At 44.2% G+C, this 12,830-nt stretch overlaps 1 protein-coding gene across 2 annotated transcripts in view; it reads left to right on the plus strand.

Annotated features, from left to right (window-relative positions):
- GNAO1 (G protein subunit alpha o1) overlaps positions 1-12,830 on the plus strand; it is a 165,897-nt gene that overhangs the window by 113,240 nt on the left and 39,827 nt on the right. For both annotated transcript variants that reach the window (XM_083452723.1, XM_083452722.1), the window contains exon 4: positions 5,698-5,858. In XM_083452723.1, the coding sequence (XP_083308849.1) occupies positions 5,698-5,858 (161 nt within the window). The remainder of the gene's footprint in view (positions 1-5,697; positions 5,859-12,830) is intronic.

Here is a 12,830-nt window from a genome sequence, read left to right on the forward strand (position 1 = left end):
AGCTGAGGATCTCAGCGTCACTAGAGATGTGTTCCTGTCCTGCATCCCTATTTAGATTTTGTTTCTGCTATATCATCACTGTCCATTGATGTCCTTCCTCTTCCCTTGTATCATAAATCAGATCTGTGACAATTGGCATTCCTTGAATAAGGTGCCTTTTCCTAAGATAAGCAAGCTCTGTCCACATAGCAGAAAGTGGAGAGAAAATACCATTTCTCATGGAACAAGATAGGAAGGACGTGGCATAAACAGGAGTGTAAACCTGTTGCAACACCTTGGGCGGTTATCAATGCACCATGATTTAAACAGCAACAATCTAGGCCTCAGACCTGGGGGCCAAATGTGGCCCCCAGGCCCCTCTATATGCCGCCCATATGTTTTTGCCTGACTGGAATGTGCCATTGAATTTTTTCTTGCGCCCTGCTTGCTTCAATTTCTCCCTGTTAGAAATACTTAACTAACTGACCAATTGTATCGCAGATAACTCACTTCTGCCCCCCAAAAAAATTCACAAATCCTGGCTATGCACATGTAAACGGCTTAAAAACAGCAACAATAGAGCATTAAAACTATCAATAAAAGTATGTTAAAGATAGGTATTTAAAAGTATTCAAAATCAACAATGGGCTTTAAAAGACATGTCTGGTTAGGCTTGCTTAAACAAAATGGTTTCAAACACGTTTGCCTCCAATGAGAATGTGGGATACGAGAGTGCCCTCAAACTGTGCACTGGTTCCCTGTGAGCCTGGGACGGACCCAAAGATCCATAAGTGAAATTCTGCTCACAGAATGGAGTGCCCTTAAGTCTCAGCTGCTCGTTCCCTTTGCCACACCAGAAAAACCTGCTCTTTAGGGATGGGGGAGCGCCCAGAACCAAGTGGGCAGTAGAGCAAGGAGGGAGGAGGAATCGGCAAAACCCGCCTCCTCCCATGGAAGGACGTACTTGGATCAGTCAACCTCTCATTCCTGACCTAATTTTAAAGTGCTGGGCACATTCTGAAATATAGGTGTGGGAGGGAAAGCTTTTGAAAGCAGCAAAGGTGCCCCCAATGGCCTTAGCTAAGGGCCTGTGAAGACGCACAATGTTTGGTTTCTCTGTGCCCGATTACTATACACTTGGGGCAGGTTCCTCTCTGCATACGATGGCGGCATTACCAAATAATGACTTGCGTGCATGAATGAGCCTCTACTATGGTAATAGCACCACCAGGAGGGAACGTTCATGTCTCCTCACAGCATTGCAAGTGCCATGCTTTTCGACAGAACCGCGTCACACATCCATCTCCCGTCTGCCAAGAGATCCACTGGTGCACATGTATGGGTAAAATAGGCCCACGTGACTGACTTCCGAGCGGGTGAAATGACGGCGTCAAAAAGCACGGTGCTCCCGGGGGGGGGGGAGATGCGATGTTCGACAGCCATCCTTAACTGCAGCAAGACTAACACAGAAACAACGATGGCAAGAGAAAGAAGGAATTAACATTCAGAGGTTGTAAAATGCACTATTTGAAGGCAGAATATCACGCACACAACTGTGAAGTATTCGTGTACCTCACTGGAGCTATTTAGAGAAAGTATTTTTTTAATGCAAATTGATATAGACATGCATTTAGTCCAATGTCGTCAAAGTGAGTGCAGCACCAGAGGGAAATTTCCCAATTTATTTTTTTTAACCCACTCTTCATCAATTAATTCCAAAAAGAAATCACACTTGAAAATTATCAAAGGAAAAAACAGTGACATTCTCTGGAACAGAGTTTGGGGTTTCTGCTGCATTTGCTTGAATGTCAAGGTGGCCAAGGGGGCTTGTGAGTGTCTTTCCTTTCCTTTGCGCAACCGTCTCCCCAGCTTTCCACATTACATTGCTTCCTCCTGGCTATCTGTACTTCAGTTAAAGCCCAGGAGAAGGCAGCATGGGGTAAGTCCTCTCCTGAGACTTTTTTCAGATCAGGAAGCGTGGGTGGGCAGGCTGCAGAGGCCTGGAGTCATTTTTTTGCTGGAAAGAAAGAAAATGTGCATCAGTCTTGGCCACCTCACATCGATAAGATAAGCTTGAAACCCCACCGACATTTTGAGAAGGAGACAGAAAAATGCAAGGGGAGGAAAAGTTTGAGAAACAGGAGGATGGAGTTTGGCACAGCACTTGTTTAAGCACGTGCGCAAGTTGAAGGATTGAGGACAAGTCCTTAAGGACATGTTGGTTCTTAAAGAACTGATATCCTGACAGCCAGATTGCCTTCAGGACCACAAACTTGCATATCAGCCCCTCCCAAAGCAACTCATCGCACATTTTTGCCGGCTGTGAGATGCCTTCTCCTCTCACTCTTCCCAACCGTCTTCCTTTAACACTTCAGTCTGAAGCCCAGAACTTTTAGCAACTGTAGAAAGAACAGCCAACAACCGGCTGACTGATGCCCCAGACTGCCTACATGGGGCCAGCATAAACAAGTGTGGCAGGCTATTACAAGTGAAGGACTCCTTGAGGTACACCAAGGTTGCAGACAGCATTATTAACATGAGTCAACAACATGATGCAGCCACAAAAAAAGCTAATTCTATTCTTGCCTGCATCAACAGAAGTTTAGTGCCCAGATCAAGGGAAGTAATATAGCTGTGGACCATTTTGCACATGTCCAATTGATGCACAACCGCCGGCGTGTGGGTCCTTTTGGACCTGGAAAAGGGCAGAACAAGGGTGGAACTGGGGCAGGGTGGGCTTGTGCATCACAAAATTGTCACTGCCTGCAGTACTGCTCTATTCTGCATTGGTCAGACCCCACCTAGAATACTGTGTCCAATTCTGGGCACCACAATTTAAGGATATTGACAAGCTGCAACATGCTTAAAGGAGGACAACTAAGATGACAGAGGGTCTGGAAACCAAGCCTTATGAGGAACAGCTGAGGAAGCTGGGTATGTTTAGACTGAAGAAGGAGAGACTGATAGGTGATATGATAGCCATCTTCAAATATCTAAAGGATTGTCACATAGGGGATGGAGCAAGCTTGTTTTCTGCTGCTCCAGAGGGTAGGACCCAAACCAGAGGATTCAAATTACAATTAAGAAGAGGTTTTCACTTTGACAGTGAAAGAAACTCCCTCGGAAGGTGGTGGACTCTCCTTCCTTGGAGATTTTCCTGCATTGCAAGGAGTTGGGCTAAATGGTCCTTGGAGTCCCTTCGAACTCTACAGTTCTGTGATTCTATTTTGCTTATAGAGACCTGCTAGCATTCAAGCGTGACCTGCGACAAAATGTTGCAGTGTATCCTCACTTCCTAACAAGAGTGCTCCTGGTTTCCAGCCAGCCAGCTACGTGCTCCTCCAAGCAGTTCCCTTTCTGTTTGCATGTCAACTCTCCGTTTTCCAGTTCTCTTTTCCGACTGACACTGGGCATTCCATGGCTACTAAGCATGCTTAATCTTAATTAGCGTGTGGGGGGTTAGTGTGTTGTGTGTGTGTGTGTGTGTGTGTGTGTGTTGTGGGGGGGGGAGTGTCTGTCCAGAAGTTAAAGAGGAACTGATAGGAGGAGTGGAGAAGATTGCCAGCAAAGTTAAGGGGAGCCTATAATGAAGGAGTTGAATCAGGGGTCAGCAAACGTTTTCAGCAGGGGACCAGTTCACTGTCCCTCGGACCTTGTGGGGAGCCAGTCTATATAATTTTTTTTGGGGGGGGGGGAAATGAATGAATTCCTATGCCCCTCAAATAACCCAGAGATGTATTTTAAATAAAAGCACACATTCTACTCATGTAAAAACACCAGGCAGGCCCCACAAATAACCCAGAGGCGCATTTTAAATAAAAAGACACATTCTACTCATGTAAAAACACGCTGATTCCTGGACCATCCACAGGCTGGATTGAGAAGGCGATTGGGCTGGATCCGGCCCCTGGGCCTTAGTTTGCCTGCCCATGAGTTGAATCTTCATCCAGTTAAAAGCCATACAGTTCTCTTCCTGGCTGCAAAGTTGTTTTGTAAGGCTCTCTTTTAAAAAAAGAAGAAGAAGAAGAAATTAATTTATTGTGTATATCTCTTTTGCTTACAAGTTAAAATTCTATTTTTAAAATGACATCATTTTGAAAAGCTATACAGCATCTAGCGCAGCTCATTACAATTGTTACAACAAACAGAAAAATCATTAAGCAGACCTCCTCAACCCTCAGCAAGTGATCTGGGGCAGGGAGAGTTTGGGAATCTCCGGACTAGAGTATAGGTAGGCAGCCTATCTGGCACAACCAGGCTCGCCTCAGACCTGCATTGCTTCTCTGCAATGGCTCATCCTCCTTTTAAGTCATTGTATGGGAAAGCTTTGGCAACCAAGACACAGGCTGTGGGGCCTTACATTGCCAACTCCTGACCACAGGATCATTGTCATCAATTGCCATCGTATTTTCCTTGGCATGCAGTTCCCCCAAATTATAGTAGCGCCGCAATAAATTACACCGTGTCACTGCTTGGCTTGAGAGGCATGTGCACCCAACCCATTGCTGGCGAACAAGCACCTGCCCCTTCCAACAGTGTGTTTCTGCAGTTTGAAGAAAGCAAATTGATGCATTCTAGCAAACAGCTTCCTCAGCAGAGCTACAGCACTGTGTGAAGGTCTTGCCAGAAACGGAAAAGCTGCAGTCATGCTTCAAAGGTAGAAAACAGAAGAAGGAAGATGGGGGGAGGAGAGAGAGAGAGAGAGAATGAATATTCTGATTATGTATATTAGCAGCCAGATATCTGATGGATAAGAAAAGTTCATGTAGAGAACTTCCAGATTGTTGCTATCTGGGGGTAAGATTCAGTCGCATACATGCAAATTTAGTTTGCACCATTATAATTGATTGGAGTTCTTGCACCGCAAACCTGCTTGCCCTGCAAAATCAGACTTCTTGCAACAAGGAAAGTGGTGGGGAAACACAGTGGGGAGTGGGGAATAATCCTTGCTACATTGTCTAATCTCCCTGCAAACTCGGTGCAAGCAAATCAGGATGAGGGTTCAGTAAATGGGTGATTGGTTGTTATGGTATTATTATTACAGAGTTTAAGTATGCATACAACAGGCACTATCAATTCCTCCTTTGTTCTCCTGGCAGAGGTGAAGCAACATATGCTCATCGATAATGCTGTCCACATTAAGGGAACAACCTTATTTGGGCTGCAGTTGACACCACCATCATCATCATCAATTGTGAAACGTCAGCAAATTTGCATGTATTTCCTCACTTGGTCCAATGTATCCCACATCTGTTGGGCTTGGGTAGAAGGGCACAGAGTTATGCAGGGCACTGATGCTACACTGAAACCTCAGAAGGTCTCTCTAGTCTCCCCAGGCCATTTTTAAATCTCACAAGGCATTGCTCACACACCCTTCTGTGCCTATTTTTATATCCTTAAGGACTAGAAACTTCATTTCTAATGCAAAACAACAGGTGTGAAATTCTGTACTTGCTTCCAAATTCACAATTGGTGGGTCACCAGAGACTCACATGAGTATCAGTGGGAAATGAACGGGAGTGACAAAACCTGGTGGTAATTCTTCAGATAATGAGTGCCTTTCTAACTACATGAAACTAAAACAAATGAGTTTTGTAGGAAAAATGAAGGGTTTAAGAAATTGAATGTTTTTCTGCCTTTTGCATGCTTCCTTCCTGTGGATTCTCTTCAACACTGTGCAAATATGACACGTCACACTTCTTCTCTCTTTCTCTCCAGGCTGATGCAAAGATGGTTTGTGACGTTGTCAGTCGGATGGAGGACACAGAGCCCTTCTCTCCAGAACTCCTTTCAGCAATGATGAGACTTTGGGCAGACTCTGGCCTCCAAGAATGCTTCAACCGGTCCCGAGAATATCAGCTCAACGACTCTGCTCAGTAGTGAGTACCCCATAGGTCTCAAGGAGAGGTGATAGCTTTCCACAAGCTTTGCACCCATTTTAAGGCCTTTTCATTTAAAGAGTTCGAAACAGCAGGACTGTTGGAAGCAGCAACTTCCAGCAGTGGCCCATGAAGGGGCAGAGCAGCAGCAGTGCCTTCCCAGTGGCAAAAGTGCTGCCCTTCACTGGGGCAGCAATAGGGTGGGACGGAACAGTGATAAGGTCAGGAGAGCTCCAGGTGCTCTGCAGGCACATGCCTATGGTGAGGTCAGGAGAGCTCTGAGTTGGCTGTGGTGGGGGTCTGGCAGGTACATACATACCTGCGGGGCCATCATAGCCAACCCGGAGTTCCTCTGACTTGGCCACTGTCTTGTCCCATCCTCATCTTGGTGAGCACAGGACTGCCACTCCATCACCACCCCAACTCATGGGCCATTGCTGGTAACTTCTGCCCAAGAATCTCAGCTGGCCTGTGTGGACCATATCTGTCTAGATGGACAAGTGATGTCCCTTATCATCTTACCCATAAGTGGCTGGGAGGCAAGGCTACCTGCCCAGGAGGCAGTGCTTTTTTTCTAGAGGTACATAGTACCAGCACCTCCCCCCCCCCAAAAGTGTGGCAATTAGTGTAACAACTTCATGATGAGTACCGACATCTTTTTTTCTATTAAAAAAAATAAGCACAGCCAGGAGACCTTAGTGAGGCAGTTGCTTCAGGTGGCAGCCTGGGAACAGCTGGGTGGGGCAGCAGACCCAAGGAGTGCAGGAGCACCCCACTCGCTGCCTTCTGTTCTTTTCCGGACCCCCATCACTGTTCCTTGCTCCTCTCCAGACTCCCTTTTTCTACCCCACTGCTTTAGCATGCCAGGGCGTCTCCAGGGTGTTTCCAGTTGCCTCGGGAAAAGGAGGAGGAGGAGGTGGCAGTTTCTGTTCTGCCTCCAGCTGCAAAACGCCCTAGGCTGGCCCTGCTGGGAAGAGTATGATGCCTCATGGCATACGAGATGGGAACTCATTTCAAACTTCAAGCTCTCACTTGGCAAATATGCTTTTGCACATTGGAAGTAGCAACCAGCGTGGTGTCTAAAAAATTAATTTTATCCAATATTTTGCTGAGCAGAGCTGGCGTGCGCTTTTGCTGGCAACTGCAATTCCATCAGATGTAACTTTGTGAAAGTGCCACAGAGTAAAGTGTGAGATCCTGTGCATTTAGGTATCAGTAATCATAATTTGGCACAGCTGTACACGAAAAAAGGGGAGGAAAGATTCAGGAGTTTGGCCAGCTATACGATACGTCACCCACAGGAAACATCAGCAGTGGCACAACAGCAAATGATTGGATTTGTTAAGCACTTTGTTAGGAGAAGGGAATGCAGCTCAGAGGCAGAGCAAGTGCTTTGCACGCAGAAGATCCCAGGTTCAATCCCTTACCTCTCTGCATAGGGCCAGGAAAGACCCCTTTTGAAATCCTGCAGGAATGCTCAGCACAGACTTATTCCCCGCTTGTGCAATGCTCTCTCCAGGGAGGCTCGCCTGGCACCTTCGCTACATATTTTTAGGCGACTGGCCAAAACATTTCTCTTCTCCCAAGTTTTCGGCAAATTAAACAGTCTTTTGAACCACTTAAACTGTGAGGTTTTGTCTTCGTTTGTTACTATGATGTATGTTTTTGTGATTTTATATTGTAAACCGCCCTGTGATCCTCGGATGAAGGGCAGCATGGAAATTAAATAAGTAAATATTCAGTGACCTTTAAAGGGGGCTGCAATAATCCATGGAAGGGGAGGCTGACAAAGGTAGGTTGCCCCCTTGAACACATCACCAAAAAAGGGGGGGGGAGGGAATCAACAAAAAGCAGACACAGATTTGCACAACTTTTGCATATGCAAATTTGTATGCATAGATGGCAATTTAACTTAAAAAGAAATGCAATTCCTTTCACCAATGGTAGGGAATTTCTGGCCCACCCCACAGTGAGCCATCACCAGGCTGACCTCACGAGGAAGCTACTTGTTGTTATTTCTAGCCCTTGCCAAATTCATGAATTTATGAGTTTGCTCCAATTCTGACCCTTCGCTGAATGTAGGTCTGCACCACATGCCACATCTCAGAGATCTGAGGGGCTGTGAGAAGGGTGATGACCTGGTGATCTCCAAGTCCAGCCAGGTGTGTGGTCCAGATACCTTGAAAGCCGCCTCCCTGAGGTATATCAAGACAGTGACTTCCAACTTCAAGGATCTTTGGCAGGGGGAGGTCAGAATGAGTGAGTCCATTTAAGATCGGTAAGATGGGTAAGTCCTTTGACTGCTTCCTCCGACTTAGATCAGAGATGCTATAGATAGTGAGAGAACATACGCGTATGTTTTTGTGCATTGGCAGCATCAGGAAGAAGATGCATTCATGGACAGCCATCTCTCTTTATCATCACTGGCCACAGACACTCCCCATAAGAGCACATGCACCTTCCTCTGCCAGAGACTGAATGGATAATCAATACACATAAAGCCTACCTTATTTGTTAAAGTTGTCTCCATCTGCACTCACGTAAGCTCTGCAGTGAACATGGCTACCAACCCTTCCTTTGTAAAGTATTATCTGTTCTCTTTGGGGAGGATTTGGTCTGCCAATTTTGGGAGAAACATGGGGAACACAAGGCCCAAATGCAAACCTCCAGGCCTCTTTCCCCCTCACCAGCAGTGTTGTATTGCACCTTTCTTTGAGGGGAATTTTTTTTTTGCGCTGTCTTAATGTGATTTTGAACTCTGATCCTGCTTGGATCATGGATGGTGGATAGTGAGAGGTGGGTGAGTGTGTCTAGAAACTAGCCTACTGTGCACAGGTACAATTCACATTCTTGGTTCTCCATGCTTTTGCCCCGGCCAACCCATCTCTGGCCTGTGTCCCTCAGAAGGTTGCCAAGTATGGCTGAAAAAGGGTCCCTGTTCCTGTTTTGGGAGTTATTGAGACAGGCAGGAATCTGCCCGAGTGGGAAGCCTGTGGACGTCCAGATGTTGTTGAACTACATACAGAGTCTTGCCATACATCAGGAAAATTCCTTATTTTCAGGTGTAAAAATTGCACCAGGGTTGAATTTTGCCAAAGTCGCAAATTCTGCCAAAGTGGCAAAATGTCAGGGAAAACCTGTATATATGGCAATGGGATGGAAAAAGCAGCCGGAAGCCAACTTGGTGGCTTCCTGTAAAAAGCTCAACAATTTTTGGATCTTCCTAAATAAAGCTCAACAACTTCGCAGGTGTCAGGAATTTTGCTTTTTGAAGTATGGCAACCCTACATACAGAGCGATGCCGTTCGGCCCTCCTTGCTCACAATTCAATGCTTGCATATGAGCCTGGCATTCTGACCTCCCTTCCTGCACTCCTGCAGACATATCATCCCTGATCCTGCCATCCTCAGGCCTTTGAGACTCCATCATTTGTATGCAGTCCTCAGCGCTCCAAAGCGGCATTTACAGAAGCGCTGGCTGTGCCAGGCCTGCTGGACAAGCCTATTCTCTTTTTCCCTTTACAACCTGGGAATACCCAATGAGGCTGTTGTCCTTGCCCCTCTTTGCTCCTTCCCTCTCTCTGGCTCTCATTCACAGAGGCCCATTAAAGCATTTTATTCAGCAGAGACCAGCTAACAAGCGCAAGTCTGCCATAAAGGAAATAAATGCCATTTTCAGATAGTTGGTTGCTAGGGGAGTTTGTTTCTGCTAGGCAAAGGAAGATGGGAACCGTAAAAAATAAAAATGGGAAAAAAGTGAACTAAAGTGGAGAGCAAAAGCACAGGGAAGGCTGGATAAGGAATAGAGTTGGGATAAATTCAGTTCAGTGTGCATTTAAAGGCGAACCTACAAATTTGTACTTTCTAAAACATACGCAAACCAAAATGCAGCCATCCATCGAAATTCACACTTCTCTAAATGTTGAAATGCAGTTTTCCAGCCAAGTTACGTGTACAAAATGGCATATTTTATTTACTGTATATATATATATATATATATATATATATATATATATATATATATATATGCAGTATATATTTGTCCTTCTCTCATAGTTTGTTTGTTAGCTTGGCCAATTCTGCATAGTTCATCCGTTTTTCTTCCATTGTTCCTTTGATGGTATTTCTTCCATCTTCCAGTATTGTGCAATCAAGATTCTTACCGCTGTTGTAGAATACATAAATAATGTCCATTTTTCTTTTGGTAGCTCTTGATTTGAGATACCTAACAAAAAAGGATTCAGGGTGTTTAACAAAATTCATTTTTTAAAAAAATTTCAATTCATTGTATATCATTTCCCAATAATTTTTAATGCATTTGCATTCCCACCACATATGATAAAATGTTCCTTCCTTTTCCTTACATCTCCAACATCTGTTATTTTCTTTCCTAAACATCTTTGCCTTTTTCACTGGTGTGACATACCATCTATACATCATTTTCATGAAATTCTCTCTTAATAGTATGCAATCTGTGAATTTTATATCAACTTTTCACAGTTTTTCCCAACTTTCAAATTGAATATTGTGAAATACACAATATTTTATTTACTGCATTTCAATCCCACCTTTTCCCTCAGGGAGCTCAAGGTGGCGCACAGGGTTTTCCCCATCCTCCTCATGTAATCGCCACAACACCCCTGTGAGGTAGGCTCAACTGAGAGGCAGTGGCTGACCCAGAGGTCACTCAGTGAGTTACATGGCCAAGTGGGGATTGGAGCCCTGGTCTTCCAGGTCCTAGTCCAACACTAGCCACTAAGCCACATTGGCGCTATACAAGGATATGTATGCAAATGATCTGGTTCATGGGTTCTCAAGCTAATCTTCAGATGCAGATGTGGGCACAGAACAGGGCTGATGGCTGTCAATATGGCTACAAGGCAATCTTATCCAATAATTAGGGATGGGGGGGGGGATTTGATTCATTTTTTCATATAAAGGCAAACCTACATAATTTGCACATTCAGAAAGAATATGTGAACTGAAATTAAATTTGCACTCCTGAGTTTTGCAGTGCACTTCTGCAGCCAAGTTACGTGTACAAAAATGTGTATACGAAAGCATGCATAAAATACATGTATTCGTGAAAATAGCATACAAAAATAGATTCTATGAGGGGAAGTTGCTTGCAGAAGTGTGCGTGTTAGGCAAGTTTGTAACGCAAAAATGTGTGTATATGAGGAGAATTTCATACTGAAATGTAGAGGAGGATTTTGCTTTAAAAAAAAAATTAAAATCACAAACTGTTACGGAAATGTGGGGAACTGAAATTAAGAAACAGAAGGAAACAGATACTGACGGTTCCCCCCCCCCCTTCCCTACTTTCTGAGGAGGAGAGGATTAGACAGGTAGGGAGACATGAGTGTTTATTTTATCTGTATGTCCCATTAATAACTCCTGGTCGCACCCTGTCATAGTGGCTTCTTCCTTCAACAGGGTCTTTTTTTCCTGGTCTGCTTGCTTGCTTTGTTTCTGCATAGACACAGTGTGGATGCTTGAGGAGTGTTTTCAGCCTGCGTTTTTAAGTGAACTAAGCAAATTTGAACTTCCCAGACAACAGATTCAAACACTGTTGCCCACTCCTAATTTTACAGTACTGTTCTTGAGTCACAAAAAGGCCTGCCTGCATCTAAAAATGTGTATTTCAGAATGTGTACAAAAATGTGCATTCAGGGTAAAATGCATACAAGCATGTGAATATAATGCAAATTTCCGTGCAGTTAAAAAAAAACTGGCATGGAAACAGAACAGAGCAGCTTTTGAATGAACTTATGCAAAACTGAAGTGGGCTAGGAATAGGCTGGTCTGTTCATCCCATACACAGAGAGCCCCCTAGAGGCTTGACATGGAACAACGCCATGGCTTCACTGAGAACATGGAGGCTTGACTAGGGTTGCCATATTCCCAAAAGTTGTTTAGGTTGTTGATACTTTGGGGGGGGGGGACATCTCCCCCCCCCCCAAAAAAAAATACCACACATTCATTTGGGGGGCTTTTCTTAGCCTAACTTGCCATACGTCCGGGTTTTCCCAGACATTTTGCCGATTCAGCAAAAATCCACCCGGACGCCATTTTTTTGAGCGGTTCCCAGAAGGCTTGACTCTGGGTTCAGATCAGAGCACACTGTTATTATCTCATTTTTTAAAAGAGGAAAAATGATGTATCTTGCGAAAGATGTGTAAGACTGCAATTCTAACCCCTTTTACTAGGGTGTAAGCCCCATTGAATTCAGTAGAACTTACTTATGAGTAGACATGGTTAGGATTGCACAATGACGCACTTTTTGTCCTTACTTTAGTTAGTTGGGCTGCTGTTCAACCCCACTTTCCTGGGAGTAAGCCCCATTGAATTCAGTTGGACTTTCTGAGTAGAAATGGTGAGGTCTGCACTTTTAGTTACTTATTTCTGTGGCACTCTTAGTGTTTATGGCATTATCACTATACATAGTGTAACAAAAAAAGAAAGAAAAAGAAAAAAGAACTTTCCTATGGGGCCCCTCTCTAGTCACCGCTCTTTCTGCACCCTTTAGTATAGTATAGTGCACTCTATAGTATAGTGTATTTTAAAATGGGGTTTCAGAGTTTTTAGGGGTTTTTGAATGTTTTATGTAGTTTTTCAATTTCATTGTTCTGCATGGGACAATGACAATAAAGATATCGTATATCGTATCGTATATCGTATTGTCCTCTCCAGCTCTCCAGTTATTCACAGCTTCTTCAAAAGCAATCAAATTGTCTTTGCTTTCATATAAACCACTTTCAGAGTTCTGTCTGAAAAGCAACCTATTAATATCCTTAAATAAATAAATGTTATGCTTTCTCTGTCCACGGAGTTCCAGCATCAGTAAAACAGTTTCATATATAAACCCAGTTAAAACAATTTTCATTTATGAGAATAGTTTCGGGTCCAATAGAAGTACAGGTCTTTAGTAGATGCCAAAAAGATGGTAAAGACAGTGCCTGTCCAATACACA

Source organism: Podarcis tiliguerta (genome assembly GCF_965153285.1).
Source record: "Podarcis tiliguerta genome assembly, chromosome: 8".
Classification (NCBI taxonomy): Eukaryota; Metazoa; Chordata; class Lepidosauria; order Squamata; family Lacertidae; genus Podarcis; species Podarcis tiliguerta.